Here is a 15,413-nt window from a genome sequence, read left to right on the forward strand (position 1 = left end):
GGAGAGGTTGCTTATGGGTTTTAATGAAAGAATATGAGATGATATTGGTAAAATTTTCATCTTGAGTGACCCTATGGGGTGACCTATACCGATTTTTAGAAATTGCTTTAAAAAGATGAAATCCGGCACAATGATACTTAATGGCTTCTAATTAAAGAATATGAAGTTAAAAGTGAGCAAAGTGCAACAAGAGTGACCCTATGGGGTGACCCATACTGATTTTTCAAAATCGTTATATCGAGCTGAAATTTGATATGGAGGCTGAAAACCACTGCTGGATAGCACATACATATACAGCTTAGAACTTCAGGATGTTAAAGAAGCCCACTGGTCATGGTGGTCAAGGCACATGATTTGTAACTAATTCAAAAATTTGGTACCAAATGCTAGAAACTATCTAACAAACTTTTAACCATCCACAACACGGAAGTTGGTGATATTATGTCGGTCAGTTCGGAAAAAAATTTAGAAGCGGGCTCTGACTTATTGGGTCAGGGACTATGTCCCTGACTCGGGCTATATGGAGTCTGCACTGTAGGTTTTTTTAACTTTTTCTGACATGTTCTTGTAATTGGTAATCAGGCAAACCGTGAGTTAATACTGATAGTATCCATTCTTGGTAAAACTTACTGGAGATTTATGGGATTTATTAAGATGCGAAGCAGATTTAGGGTAATTAAATGAAAATACATACACAATGTACATTGAAATTCTATGTAAATTTCACATGCAATTAAAGACGATTTTTTGCAAAATGTACTACCTATAATTGTATCACACAAATTACATTTCCTCACGCTATGGAAAAATTGTAGGGAAGATGCATATTCGTACAACTATTAGTGCACGCATGCCACAAATTACATGCTTTCATATTTACATACATGCACGTGTATCAAAATATGAAGAAACTCGTTTGCAAAAAAATATTTTGTTTCGCATGTATGTCAGTCAGTCTACAAATTATATTGCTTAAACCAAGAAAATCTCATTGTCAAGTTCACACAGTTGCTCTGCGTATCTTCAACCAGTAGCATGCAAAAATCGCACTGCATTAATACCGTCACTATAAATTCTTGTTTTAATTAAGTATTTTCTATAATCCATTTTAGTTGGGGTTTGATTATGAAGTTATTATTATTTAACCTCATAACACCGTTATTTTTTATTTGCAATCTTCTTGTTAATTCTCAAAATCCAGGATTTTTTAATCGACTTGTCAACTCTGACAACCTAAATTTTTTTCGTAAACCTCGGTTTAGCTTTTTTAACGAGTTTATTGAGCCGATTCCAGGGATTTTGGAGGATATTGTCTCATCAACAAGTGCAAGCGATCCAATTGTTGATACTGAAAATGGGTGGCTGCGGGGTGTCAAAAAAAAGTCACGAGATGGTAAACCATATTTTGGATTTCTAGGAATACCCTACGCCGTGGTAAGTTAATTTCTTAATTTTTACATCATTCAAGCAATTTGAACAAAGTTTTCTTACGATGTGTTTCGCTTTTCTACGCACAGCCACCGATTGGGGATTTACGGTTTGAGGTACTCCTCGGTCAAAATTATAAAATGTTTAAGAAATACGTATACATGAGCTATACAGACAAATTTACATACCAAATAGTATTTGGTTTCATTGAAATGCGATGTATATTATCGTTCTTTAACAGCCCCCACAAAAGTTAATTGGAAGATGGGAAGGAATTCGAAATGCAAAACACTATGCTTCCACCTGCTTCCACATGGATGTCTTTTTTTCTGGAAGGATGATTGGTGAAGAAGACTGTCTTTATGCAAATGTTTACACCCCATCGGTAAGAATTTTTTCATGTAATAAATTACAACTGGTTTAAAAGGCATAAAAAGTTGGGAAATTAAATCGAATCTGTTATGTATAGATCAAACCCAAGATGTTGATGCCAACTCTGGTTTATTTACATGGAGGAGGTTTTAGCTCAGGATCTGGAAACATGTACCAAGAAAAATATTTCATGGATGAATCCAGAGTTGTTCTCGTAATTTTCAATTACCGTCTATCTGCACTAGGTAAAAAATAATATAATAAAAACGAGTACATACACATATTTATGTTTAGTATCAAAGATCAAAATGTCAAAACTGTCTTATGCAAAATAAATTTGCTATAGGCTTTCTTAATACCGGAGATGGAATTGTGCGAGGGAATCAGGCATTAAAAGACCAAAACTTGCTGCTAAGATGGGTAGGAAAGAATATGCAAAATAAGAGAAAATGCTGCAGAATCCCCTTTTAGAAAAGCTACTTTGAAATACGTTTATTTTTTGCCATTCTAGGTCCAGTTTAATATTGCAAGTTTTGGAGGTGATCCTACATCCATTACATTGTTTGGAGGTGAGTTAGTTTTTTCGTCTATCTGTGCCGAGTGCCATGACATGCTTTCTTGCTTTATTAATTATACAAAAAACAGTGGAAAGATTGTATATTATGCATTTTCATAGCGTATGTGCATATATGCATACATGCAAAATAATATGTAAAAATTAAGTAAATATGATGCCTTAAAATGTTTTGTGTAGAATCTGCTGGGGCAGCAATGACCCAGTATCATTTGCTATCAGGGCAATCCAAAGGTACTAAATATTTACTAATTACATTGTGTGATAAAAGTCCCACAAGGTTTGATCAGCAAGTAAATTTTTTTCAGGATTATTTCATAAAGCAATTTTACTGAGTGGTTCTGCCTTAAGTCCATTTGCGTTAAATGGGAATCCTGCTGCAAGTGCGAAACGACTAGGTATTATAGTTTACTTCTTTACTTCCTATAGAATTCAGATTGCATTTACTTTTCGAAAGGAGAGCATTATTTTAATAGTGTATTTACATATTTGGTTGTATGATTTTTATTATTAGCACGTAGTGCTGGATGTCCAACGCTAAATTCAAAACTGATGGTTAATTGTTTAAAAACTGTTCCCGTGCATTTATTCAAAAATGAATACAAACAAATGATGGTGCGTAATACATAATATGCAGAAATACTTATGCAGCTCTGCAATACTATGAATTGTATGAAATTATTTTGCCCCGAGTATAGAGAACCGTCGCTAACCCTGCAGAATACTTTGCTCCAAGCGTAGAAACCTTTTGGAACGAGGACACATTTCTTAAAAAGACTCCTCGTGAAATCCTTCACGACGGAGATTATCTCAAGATCCCTTTGATGAGTGGTGTTAGTTCTAGTGAAGGATTATTGTACACTGCGAGTATGTACAACAGCTTATGTATCTAATAATCCACTTACCGTATACAGCTATTAATGACAGTTATTTATCATAGGGTTGATGGTTGATCAATATGCAAAGCTGAACATGGACCAGAAATTTGCAAGTTGGATTCCACGGTTTTTATACTATGATCCAAATAATGAGACTAAAACTGAAATAATCAAATCATTTTACTTTCCAAATCATAAAATTGATTTGACACGGTCCAAAGATTTCGTAAACCTAACAAATTTGCTTTCAGACGGTTGTTTTTTCCATCCGAGCCATGAATTTGCGAAACTATATGCAAGCAATGCACCCGTCTATTTATATTACAATACGTATGAAGGCCGTGTTTCAGTTTTTGATATCTTACGAAAAGTTCCACTTGCAAACTTTGATGAAAATGATGACAATAGTATCCAAAGTATTCCCGAGATCGCAGTGGTAACTGAATTATTGTCTGACCTGGTGAGGTATCGGCTCACAAATAAAAAACCGTCCAATTATGGCACAAGTCACGGTGACACAACATTTCTACTATTTAACATGAAAAACGTTCCTGGCATTGGACGATTAAGTATGGATTACTCCATGTCAAAGTCCTTCATAAAAGCAGTGGTAGACTTTTCATCGATTGGCACAAAGTAAGCTATGCATATTTTTATATTAATTTTATTTGGATTTGATGAAGCTTGCATTTATGTGTTGATATCCTCCATCAGTCAGACACTGACATTTGATGGTATTCCTTGGCCAACTGTAAAACCGAATGCAGGCGTTCTGCCTTACATGCAAATTAAATTACCAGGCCAAGTTGTACAAGAACCATTTCAAGACAGGATGAAAATGTGGGATGAAAAATTGAAGAAATAGCATAAACCTAATGCAAAACTGGATCTCAATCCCATCAACGTTTTTTATTGGTGGGAATCTATTTATCTTGCCACTCCAATGCAAACAACCCAGAAGGAATACTTACTAATAATAACCAATGATAATAGATAATTCGTGTGCTAGTCAAAATGAAATTAAAGTGTAATATTTAACAATTGCAAACAGAATAAACAATGTGCTGGATATGTAAACTTTGGTTATGAATCATAACTTATGATTTTCCTTTGTTGCCGGTGGTGGTTGGTTGAGGGAGGAGAGAGCGACTAGAAGCTGGGGATGGTGGCGGGAGGCATGTTTCGTGGGATGTTTCCTATCTCGAGCAGAGCATTTCGACTTTCAGCACAAGGCGACCAAGCAAGAAGAAAGGAGGAATTCGCACAAAACAAGTTAGAACACGATCAAATCCGATTGCATCTTAGACTGTATTTATTTACACTTATTTATTCCCGTGTCCAGTGCTGTGCAATGAACTGTTCTCAGCTAGTTGCGAATTTTGGCACTATCAGTGATTATCTATCACAATAAAAACGGACTCATTGATACTACGGTGCGGTGTCACCAACCAAGTGAATTTGTTTATATTTGGAAGATTAGAGTTATTTTCATATAATGTGATGTGATAACATTGCGAATTATTTCCTGTAATTAACTATCTTTACACCTTATCAATTAAATCTATTCTAGCCTGACAATCCAAAATGAGCTCCTCGCTGCGCAAGGATTTTCATTCTGTTATCAGAAATAATCGTACGGTTCGATCCACTTCGAGTAAATGAAAAAAAACAATTAAAACAACATAACTAAAGAAATTGTTCAACTTTCATTAGATTGTGGTAAGTCTATAAATGTACAATGATGAATATTTGTGTAATATTACTTACAAATTTATTTGTTGAAGGAATTTACTAAAAAACAATGGAGGACAAGGACACCATGTGCGTTGGCAAAGATGGACAGCGGTACAAATTAGAGAGCATGTACAAACAAGTACGGGAACTCTTGGGGGAAGATTCTAACATGAAAGAACAAGAGTTAAAGGTCTTCATGCGATCTGAAATGTTTCTACAAGTTTGTCCCGACCTATATGAAGCCTTTAATTCAATGGAGCGTCGAATTCAAGAAGAGAAGCAAGTACGTGATGGCGGTTCGAGTAGTTCCGAGGTTGTAGTTGTGAAGCAAGAGAAAGATGATTCAAAACAAGAAGATAAAATCAAGACTGATTGTATAGAAAATCTGAAAGAAAATGATATAAAGTTGAAATCAAAAAATTATTCCTCTAACCATGCAGATTCATCTAAAGATGAAGAAGAAGAAAAAGAGTATCATAGAAGGAGTAAAAAGAAAAAACACCACAAGAAAAAACAACGCACTGTTAGTTCTTCCAACTCTTCTAGCAGTGATAGTGACACAAGTGCTCCTCGTGCATCAACATCCACTAAGCATGCCCATCACCATCGTCATCATCAGCACAAGAAAAAAGATATTAAACCTGAAATAAGCGATATTAAAATTAAGCAAGAGGAGAAAAAGAAGCCTAAGGACGTAGGGGATGCTGAAAAAAGCAGTCAAAAAGTTCACCCTTATTACCTCGGACAAAGTGGACCAGTTGTTCCCCAAAAAGGAAAATTATTTGGAAGTAATAATCATTCTAATGATGAGGGGGACAAAGAATTGTTCAAGAGGAAGAAAAAAATCGACGAGCATCAAAAGAAAAAGACTTATCATCAACAGGAAGCGGCTTCGTCGTCGTCGTCGAATTTTCGTCAGCCAAAACCTTGTAGCTTCTATAATAGATCAGCTGCAAAGGTCGGATCAGGAAAAAATTGGAAACCTTACGAAGATGCTGAATTTAGTAAGTATGAAAAGAAATTTAAACTCCGTGATTTGTCAGTCCTTTGTGTGGATCTTGCCAACTTACACAATGTTGTTCCACTGAAACGTCACTTGACGATAACAACCCGGAAAGAAGAGGAAATCGAGAGTCAAGAAAAAATCAAACGCAAATCGTTTAAGCATGTCCTCAAGAGGCTCTACTCTAAAAACCGCAAGAGGGACAATAAATATAAAAAACGAGCTAAATACGAAGCTGACAGTGGAGACAGTAGTGATCCTGTTGTTCCAAATAACAGGGCACGACAAGGATACAACAACAAGGTTACTGAAAAGTCTCACAATACAAAGGTTGGCAGTGCGGCATGGAAGAAAGACCAACGTCAAAAAAGTTTGGAACAACTTAGAGAAAAAAATGAACAGAAAAACCGAACGACAAGAAAACTTCCCTGGGAAAATGATGAGTATTTCGGCAAATCAAGAAACTCTGGTCCTGATGCATCAAAGAATAAGGGTAGTGCTAATAACCAAAAGGATAGACCTAAACCTGAAGTCATTCTTCCAAAAATACCAAAACGGAATGCACCAGCAACTTCAGTTCAAAATTTGCTTAATCAAATTGAGTCGGCAAGACTCATGGTTGAGCAAAAACCAAAGGTGGAGCTGAAAATCCCAAAGTTTTCTGAGACTCCTTATTCATACAGCACGAGACAGCAAAAAACAGTGACTCAAGGACTAGTTGCACATGAAGTAGACAAATTATTGCGTTCGAATACGACCGTCCAATGTCCTGCGATGACAAACCTCCAATCAGAATTGGCCGAGTACACCATTAGAAAAATCGGTTGGTGGTTACTTAAAGAAGAAGAAGACCCTCCCGACGAAGTGATATATCACCCGGAATATTATGACAATAAAATCTATGAAGATTGGTTCAATCCTGAGGACCACCAAGATGACGATGACTGTTCTATCGGATGTGTCAGTGATCCTGAAGGAACTGAAACAGAGATTCCACAGGCGCCTACCTTTTTTGACGCTGACAAATTAGATGAATATGCGGCAAGTTTCCTTTTTGATTGAATACTTGACTGTTAGCCAGTAAAATAAAAAGCCAAAGATAATAATATCAATTTTGCTGTTCTATTTGTAGGGTTCTGCGACATTGGAATCAAGAATTCTGCAAGTAACTAAGGATGTCGAAACGGGTGTCGAAAAGTCTTTCTATAAAAAGTTCATTGCTATTAAACCTGGTTGTAACTACGAAAAGGACAACTTTGAGGTTATTAATATATTTATTTCTACCTTAATTGGCTTAATGAATAGAATGCACATTGTAATAAGCAATCAATTACTAAACTTCCAGGCAAAGTGCTATATCTGCAAAGAAAGTTTGAAAGGAAGGCGCGCACTAGGTACAATCTTGTTATCAATTTATATCAATCTCGTTTTTATGAAACAATATTCCAAAATCATGACGTTGTATTCATATTTATATAATTTAGGAGCACACATTCGTGGAGAGGCCCACAAAAATGAATTCCGTAACTATTGTACGTCCAATGTAACGAATATTATGCGTATTCATATTCGACCTGAAAACATACCTTTGAACTTGATTTGTTAAGCCATGCATTGAAATTGTTTTTAATTTATATGACAGCTCTAAATTTTGCAAAATACGAGGAAAGTGTAGTAAAGGTTCAGCCCAAAAAAATATTTGTCGCAAAGTTGATAAAGTACTCTACTGACGATAGCCTTACAATCCCAACTCCAGGTAATTGAAACTCCACTACTTTCAGTTCAATAATAACAATAAACACTTTTGTAAATATGATGTTTTTATTCTCCACAGACGTTACAAAGGACCAAGAGTCTAAGCTTGTTAACCCAGAAATTAGTGCCGGAATAGACGACATTGACGGATCAAATAGTCCTGGGGCCGTCATCGACAGCAACCACTCTCTTGCCCCTGAAGTAATTCGACTCCAAGACATTGATGACGACTTGAGCTTACCTAGTTTGGCTGTCTTTGATTTGGAGCCAGACAATCAACAACTACGGGCTAAAATTTGTCTTAGGACGAATGGCCTTTGGACAGCTGAAATGGAAAAGAAATGGTTACAAATGCAAGAAAATGAGACTCGGTATGTATTGCATTTGCCTAAGACTTAAAGTATTTGTTCCTCGCTCACTATTATGTATAATTTTAATTATTTTAATGAATATTTTATAAAATTAGAATTACGGGACAATATAACGAAACCCGTGATAAGTATATAAATTCTCCGGATTCTCACCCTTTGAAAGAAGACGAGTGGATAAAATTTTGGGAACGAAGGTGTACAGAAGTTGAAGCTGAAGGGAAGAATCCTGACGATCATGATTATGCTGGAGAATGGGTTCCTTTCTGGTTAAAACGTGTCCAGGAAATTATGAAAGCGGAATTTGAAATGAAAATGTATGTCCTTACTTTATTAATTTGACAATGTATCGAAATGCATAATAATACAGTGGTACATTCCCAATTGCTGATTTAAACTCATCCACTTGATGGCCAAGTGGATGAGCTTCTTTGAGGAAGTTGCTATTTCACATTTGCTATTTAGCAAATGTATGAGTTTTATACAATCAAGTTTATCGTTGTTATTGTTTATCATAGGCAGTTAATGAAGCAAGAACTTGGCCTGGATACAACTACTCTGATCAGCCGATGCCAGCAAAACAATTTATCTCCAGATTCGGTTGAAATTGTTTGCAATAAGGGAGACAACAAGAAGGGGAACAATTCCAAATCAATCTCCAGTTCTGATATTAGGGGTAATCAATCACCACACTTCCTTAAACTCAGAATGTCACTAATACTCTGCCAATCTTTTCCAGGTCGTAATTTACAACAGTTACCCACTCAAAATAATAAAGTTTGTGCCACGGGTCAACCACCGCCACCTCCTCCTCCACATCTGTCAACAAGGGACAATCGCAAGACTGCACCAATGGTGACATATCCTACTAAAAATACGAGTGATTTCAAAGGTAATCGAGGCAGAGATGAACGAGGTGGTCACAATAACTATGGACGAACAAGATCTCGCTCTCCCCCTGACCGTTACGGCCGTAATAATGATCGTAGGAATGATCGAAAAAGAGAATTTAGACGGACTCCCCCAAAACATAATAATCATAATAATCGACGGCCTTCTGATGACGATAAAGTGAAAAAGCCAAGAGTATCGAATCCAGACTCGGACTGGGAGTCAGAAGAACCACAACCAAAGGTTGAAAAATTCGATGCCAATCCTGCACCTCTTTTAATTGCAATGAATGGTGGTGAAAATTATAATTCAAGATGGTCTGCAAAGCCAATTCAGCCACCTATCCCTCCCCTCCCCCTCTGTCAACTCGTCCTCCCCCTCCACCACCTCCAGTGCTAAAAGACGAAACGGTACGAAAGGATGAAACACGTCAGCAATCTGGCCATTTGGAAACAGCTCTGGCCGAGCTACAGGAAGCCATTCAATTTACGGAAACAATAATGTCACATGATTTGCCAGGATCTATATGTAATTTGCGAGGCGTTTCCGACTCGAATGACAAAGCTAACATGCCATCTTGTAGCACAATCAGCTCGAATGCGAAGATAATGGATTTGGATGATCCATTTGAGGGCGTGAGTCCTATTAATACAAGCGTGGAAATGGAGCCAGTTGAGGAAAAGATACAGAATTCGCCCAAAAAGGAGTCTTCCAAACGTCGTCGTCGTGATCGTGATCCTAAACGAACCAGACCCGCATCCCCTGAAGACGGAGAGATTGGTAAACTCAAATGCATTATTTTGGCTTAAATATCCTTTTCCTTCAGGTAATGTGATGTAACATTGTTTCTCTGGTGTATCTTTTAGATTCAAGTGCTTCGTCAATTGATCAAACTGATGTTGAAAATCCTTCAAACCCTGGGCTTTCTGCACTTGCAGCTGCTGAACTTGACAAGAATTCAATCGGGTATCAACTACTAGTCAAAAATCGTAAAGACTCTAAACATAATTCTCCAGAATACGAGAAAAGGTAAGTAGTCGTATGTATACATTTATAATACAATAAGACAATATGATATTTATTTGCTCGTTTGCTATCATCTCGCAGATTAAACGATTCTGTAGTTAGGAGAGGGTCTAAAGAGGAAAGATCACACGACCCCACGTCCCGTGAAACTTGTCGCCCTGTTATTGAACGTCGTCATTCCAAACCTGAGGGACGAAATTATCGCTCTAGTGCAACAGAAGAAGGGATAAATTCCGGAAAAGTTAATTGGGACAAGCCTTCAAAACATTCATCATATCATAAACCAGCTCCACCACCTCCATCCTGCTCATCAGAGTGGATGAGCCGAGAAGAAGACTGGGAAAATGATTCAACTAAAGTCAGCCCACCCCCAATTGCAACTCCACCACCTCTTCCTTCGTCTTCAAGCAATAATAGCAATCGTAATGATGCTCCATATTCACCTGGACTGGACAAAATAGATTTAGGAATCACCAAAAGTGTCCTGAGTCGTGCGGTATCTCCTTCCACTACAAACAGGGTCACAAAAACAGCTCCAACATTACAAAATGTTTTCAGCGATAAGTTAACCAAGAAGCAAAAAAAGCAACTGCATAAAATGGAACGGGAAAAAGATGAACCACGACGACACCACGGTGGTAGAGTTGCTCCGCCAGCGTTCCCAGGACCATCCCCCATCCCATCACTTTTTTCACCTACCCAACATAATTATTCAAACTACTCTCCCAACCCACCATATCCCAATTCTGACAATTGGGACAATTCTCATGGATATGACTATCGACAGCCACCTCAACAACCTTATGACACATATCCACCACAATATCCTCAATACCCTCAGAATTATAACTATTGGAATAACAACGAAGGTTGGGTAAGTTCTTTATTTAAAAATAAGATTTGAAATATTTTATTTATGAATATATACTTATTCATATATTATATACATATATTTTTTACTTTACAGTGATATAAACCGTAATTGAGAAGAAGAAAATGGAAGGACAAGTCACTCAATATCACTCGCCCTCTGTTCGTTTCAAAATAACTAACATTAATTGATTATTTTAGTGGAGAAATTTCTGTTGGCTCGACTATGTACTAATACATTATAACCACTATTGAATTAATTTAAATGCGTTTAGGCGATTCGTGACTTGTTTTATTGTCATTCTGATACATTCTTTTTATAGGTCTTTATAAATGTATTAAAATCGTTCTTGGGATGACCACAAATTACCTTACCCGTGTAGTATGATATGGGTAGCTGTATTAGTCAGAGCCAGACGCTAGCTTGCATGCTCTTGTGTTATTTCTTAGGCAGAGCGTTGTGTTATTATAAGCCCATTTTTGTTAAAAATACAACTGACGTAATTAAGTCGTATTAATTTGGAATGACATTAGGAGGATTTCATATTTTTCTAAAAACAGAATATATATAATAAATAGATCGAAATGCTAAACATGAAGTTTTTCATTTTTTTTTTATTTATGACCTTCTGGTCATGGGAATATCGTGCTATATTTCATTGTATTGCGTGGGAGTATTTCTCTTAATTGTCGTACATATACATCACATCGCATTTATCCGCAATTTAATTGACGAGTGCTGATAATTGACATATTATTAAAGCGTATGCGTAGCGTTGTACATAAGTACATAAATATTTACGTGGACACTGAATGGAATCAGGAAGTATGTGGTATGTTGCATGATCCAAATATTTACGCAATCATACAATTTCAGATAAAACTAATCAATAAAGTCAGGGACATAAGTTTGTGTGCTCTGAACTTGCAACCCATACACAAAAATTGTATTATAGAGTTCAAGCTTGACATTCGTTCATTGGAATCCATAATTCTTTCAACTTTGAAGTGCAGTCAATATTGGGCACCTATTTTATCCAGTCATACTCACGTCAGTTAATTGACAACTCACATAAAATGAAAAATTAGTGCAATAATTTTTAGACTTTTCAAACTGCGTTAGGTCATTTTTTGTCAAAAATTTAACGAAATGTTGACAGGAATGCAGAAAGTTTCATTAGTGGCGTTGATCGCCGGTGTCATAATGTCATTTGCACTAACTGCATCAGGGTATTTTAGTCCACTCCCTTCATCAATTGTGCACACTAAAAACGGTCCGGTTCAAGGATTTGTTGCAGTTTCCAGGGATGGTCGAAACTACGCTGCCTACACTGGGTAAAAGAATATGGACACAAATTCTAGTAGCATGTTGGAATAGTAAAAAAAATAATTTTTGCTGGACATAGAATCCCATTCGCAGAACCACCAACAGCAGCAGAGCAGCTACGTTTTAAGGTTAGAAATGTCCAGACGGTTTTGAAATTGGATTTAAACTAGCATTTTTTTAGTCAGATGCTTAAAATTTATTGTAGCCTCCGGTCCCCAAAAAATCCTGGAATGATGTTCTCAAAGCCAACCAATTCGGTAAAGATTGCTACCAATTTGATTCAATGGTGGGTAATAATAATACAAGAGCATGTCTATAGTTCCAAATATTTTGCATACATTTATTTATACGCATAACAGGTACGAGGAAAATTTTCTGGAGATGAAGACTGCCTTTATTTAAATGTGTACACGCCAATAATAAATGTAAGCAAACACATAATTTAATGGTATAATATAGAATTAGTGACGTTTTTTACCTTGTACATATTTAAATAGCAGAAGACAGAAAAACTGCTCCCTGTTTTAGTGTGGATTCATGGCGGAGGCTTTGTGAGGTACTGATCAGTTAGTCACAATTAAGTTCATTTATGAATAAGATATTCCGTATGGATTTTAGCGGAGGAAGCGCATTATACAGTCCAAAATATTTCATGGACCACAACGTCGTAGTGGTTTCTATGAATTACAGACTTGGGCCACTGGGATTCCTTAACACAGGAGAAAGTATTGTGAGGTATATGTGTGTAATTAAATGCTTACTTTGTTGATATCACAACGAAAGTTGTCACACGACATAAAAGGAAGTCAGAGTAATACTATTTCTAATTAGTATTTAATCGTTCAATAGTGGCAACATGGGCTTGAAAGATCAGCGATTAGCCCTCCGCTGGGTAATATACATACATATTTACATACCTATGTATGTTCATACATGTATTGCAATAAAATAATGTGTATTTTAAGGTTCAAGACAACATAGCTGAATTTGGAGGTATTAAAAAAATAATTTAAGATAAATATTGTTATAATGTTAGACATTCAATTCAATATATTTATTAGGAAACCCAAATATGGTCTCACTTTTTGGAGAGTGAGTTAACCTATTAAGTATACGATTCGTATAAATTGTATGTATTTATTTATAATTAATAAAACAATCCATATAGGTCGGCTGGTGCTGCAAGTGTAAGTACGCGTATACGTAAATATACTTAACGAACAGCATGGCAAAAGGATTTACGAAGTTTATCAAATCAATAATGCATTTGTATGATTTAAACTATTACAGGTTCACAGTCACATAATTTCTCGGTCGAGCAAGGATTTATTCAGCAGAGCTATAATTCAATCAGGTTTCATAACAAAAAATTGTCCAAACTTTTCCCTAGTGAACATTGTTAACTTTTTTACCAAATTTTCCCATTTCCCCGTGAACCCGTTATCAGGATCAATTGCAGCCCCTTGGTCGCTAAATAACAATCCGATTCGTCAAGCAAAAGAGTACGGGAAGAAAGTCGGTTGTCCAAATAGTGACATGGAAGAAATGGTTGCATGTCTGCAACAACTGAGTCCAAGAGAGTTAACTCAGCCGATGGTGGATTTAATGGTACTTTTATTGCGTGTAATATTCTGAATAATAATCCCACGAAAATTAATTCGGAAATTTGTATTTGTCAACTTCCAGGATAAATCTCCATTCACGCATCAAGATGACGTTTTCTCACCTTCCATTGAACCTGAGACAGCTCATGAGCCTATTTTTACTGAGAACCCAAGAATTTTATTAGAACAAGGAAAATTTAACAAGGTTCCAATTATAATTGGAGTGACCAATGGAGAAGGTGATGCCTTCAAATAAAAATCATTTACTCTCAGTTTTGGATAATATCATGATCACACTATGACACTAAAGACACTAAATTTACACTGTTCTTCTTTGTGCAGGTGGATTGAGGACATCTCGTGAGATGAGATACATTTCGTATAGAAAATCCACAGCCTGGATAGAACAATAATGAATGACCAAGTATTATGCATATTTCAGGCATTGAAGCAAATGGTGTGGATTTGGAAACCATTGACAAGAAATGGACTGATTACGCTCCTCTGCTGTTCATCTATGCTCCGGAACGGAAAGACGTTTCCAATAAGATACGCCAGCATTACTTTTCAGATCAACCTTTTGCTCACGATTCAGGAGCATTTCTCAAGAATTTTACCAAAATGATGTCTGATGGCTTGTTTTTTCATTCTCTCCACAAAGCTGCCGCATCTCACAGTCAACACGCACCTGTGCATTTGTACTTTTATGAATACGAATCCAGTCTTCCGGGTGTTTACAGTATATTAAAATCAGTAAAATCCGATGATTGGTTGTTGGCAGAAGTTAAAATAGGAGTATCAATTCTCAAAGACTTTTTCAGAAAACTTTTCAACTATCCTGGTCCTCATGAATATGGTAATGACAGACGTTTGTGCATGTAACTTGTTAGATTTGATGTTAGCATATTCTCGCTGTAATTTCAGGTGCATGTCATGCTGACGACTTAGTACAGCTCTTTAAAATGGACTGGAAATTAGAAATTGGGCAAAAAAGCGGAGATTATCAATTTTCTAAGAACTTGGTCAAGACATTTGTTGATTTTGCAAGCAATGTGTATGTTGACAACACAATTATTTAAAAGAGCCAAAATTTGTAAGAATCTCGACACTATAAATACTAAATACTAAATAAATTTATTCTGTAGCGAGCCTTTAAAATTCAAAGATACAAGATGGCCGGTGGTGGAAAAGGCTCAAACAGATCCTCTAATTTTAATGAAACTTGACAAGGATGGTGGCGTCATACCAGAGCCATTTTTCCAACAACTTGCATTTTGGGATTCCCTCAACATTAGAAATTGGAAAGATAAAATTGACTGGTAATCAAGTGATGGTCGTAGCTCGCTTAAAATACCTCTGAAGTTCTGTGATATTATTATACCAATAATCATTGTTTTAAGTAAATAAAGATCCATATAAATGCCAAATATTGCATGCGATGCCTTTATTCAGTTTTGTGTTTCATATGGTCGCTGTGTATTAAAATGATGCAGAAACAAGTCATGACATCAGCAGAAATCCCACATATGCAGATATATGATGATTACTGCTTATGAAACTAATGATTGGACTGCAAAAATTAC

The 15,413-nt window shown here is 36.4% G+C and overlaps 3 protein-coding genes across 4 annotated transcripts; all 3 read left to right on the top strand.

Moving 5' to 3' along the window:
- Window positions 1-428: 428 nt before the first annotated feature.
- On the top strand, window positions 429-4,329 carry LOC110843446 (venom carboxylesterase-6). The gene is made up of 12 exons (XM_035848282.1): window positions 429-1,434; window positions 1,518-1,544; window positions 1,670-1,813; window positions 1,898-2,045; window positions 2,147-2,220; window positions 2,312-2,369; window positions 2,555-2,608; window positions 2,683-2,772; window positions 2,889-2,989; window positions 3,073-3,241; window positions 3,315-3,888; window positions 3,967-4,329. The coding sequence occupies exons 1-12, from the start codon at window positions 1,126-1,128 to the stop codon at window positions 4,115-4,117; spliced, it is 1,899 nt and encodes a 632-aa protein (XP_035704175.1). The 5' UTR covers window positions 429-1,125; the 3' UTR covers window positions 4,118-4,329.
- Window positions 4,330-4,464: 135 nt separating this feature from the next.
- On the top strand, window positions 4,465-9,550 carry LOC110844147. The gene is made up of 10 exons (XM_022090282.2): window positions 4,465-4,971; window positions 5,037-7,030; window positions 7,122-7,250; window positions 7,335-7,383; window positions 7,474-7,521; window positions 7,632-7,745; window positions 7,824-8,115; window positions 8,211-8,429; window positions 8,631-8,788; window positions 8,852-9,550. Exons 2-10 carry the CDS (start codon window positions 5,054-5,056, stop codon window positions 9,400-9,402), a joined length of 3,537 nt encoding a protein of 1,178 aa, XP_021945974.1. The 5' UTR covers window positions 4,465-4,971; window positions 5,037-5,053; the 3' UTR covers window positions 9,403-9,550.
- A 2,282-nt stretch (window positions 9,551-11,832) lies between these two features.
- LOC110844150 (venom carboxylesterase-6) lies at window positions 11,833-15,259 on the top strand. Of its 2 annotated transcripts, none has more exons than XM_022090285.2 (17): window positions 11,833-12,234; window positions 12,306-12,354; window positions 12,432-12,512; window positions 12,586-12,651; window positions 12,727-12,782; window positions 12,845-12,961; window positions 13,076-13,118; window positions 13,192-13,219; window positions 13,288-13,318; window positions 13,395-13,413; window positions 13,517-13,580; window positions 13,674-13,834; window positions 13,913-14,069; window positions 14,173-14,190; window positions 14,273-14,686; window positions 14,755-14,884; window positions 14,976-15,259. In XM_022090285.2, the coding sequence occupies exons 1-17, from the start codon at window positions 12,050-12,052 to the stop codon at window positions 15,151-15,153; spliced, it is 1,797 nt and encodes a 598-aa protein (XP_021945977.1). In that variant the 5' UTR covers window positions 11,833-12,049; the 3' UTR covers window positions 15,154-15,259. The 2 variants fall into 2 exon arrangements, with proteins under 2 accessions (XP_021945977.1, XP_021945976.1); XM_022090284.2 differs by having other exon boundaries at window positions 11,834-12,234; window positions 12,724-12,782.
- The last annotated feature ends 154 nt before the right edge of the window (window positions 15,260-15,413 follow it).

This window comes from Folsomia candida, unplaced genomic scaffold (genome assembly GCF_002217175.1).
Source record: "Folsomia candida strain VU population unplaced genomic scaffold, ASM221717v1 Fcan01_Sc002, whole genome shotgun sequence".
Classification (NCBI taxonomy): Eukaryota; Metazoa; Arthropoda; class Collembola; order Entomobryomorpha; family Isotomidae; genus Folsomia; species Folsomia candida.

Excerpts from the sequence above, each read along its gene's own strand:
- LOC110843446 (XM_035848282.1), top strand. The coding sequence starts at position 1,126 with ATGAAGTTATTATTATTTAACCTCATAACACCGTTATTTTTTATTTGC. Across the intron at positions 2,609-2,682 it reads GCTATCAGGGCAATCCAAAG|GATTATTTCATAAAGCAATT; the intron begins GTACTAAATATT and ends AATTTTTTTCAG. Across the intron at positions 2,773-2,888 it reads TGCAAGTGCGAAACGACTAG|CACGTAGTGCTGGATGTCCA; the intron begins GTATTATAGTTT and ends TTTTATTATTAG.
- LOC110844147 (XM_022090282.2), top strand. The coding sequence starts at position 5,054 with ATGGAGGACAAGGACACCATGTGCGTTGGCAAAGATGGACAGCGGTAC. Across the intron at positions 7,384-7,473 it reads GAAAGGAAGGCGCGCACTAG|GAGCACACATTCGTGGAGAG; the intron begins GTACAATCTTGT and ends TATATAATTTAG. Across the intron at positions 8,430-8,630 it reads GCGGAATTTGAAATGAAAAT|GCAGTTAATGAAGCAAGAAC; the intron begins GTATGTCCTTAC and ends TGTTTATCATAG.
- LOC110844150 (XM_022090284.2), top strand. The coding sequence starts at position 12,050 with ATGTTGACAGGAATGCAGAAAGTTTCATTAGTGGCGTTGATCGCCGGT. Across the intron at positions 13,581-13,673 it reads CAGAGCTATAATTCAATCAG|GATCAATTGCAGCCCCTTGG; the intron begins GTTTCATAACAA and ends ACCCGTTATCAG. Across the intron at positions 14,885-14,975 it reads GTTGATTTTGCAAGCAATGT|CGAGCCTTTAAAATTCAAAG; the intron begins GTATGTTGACAA and ends TTTATTCTGTAG.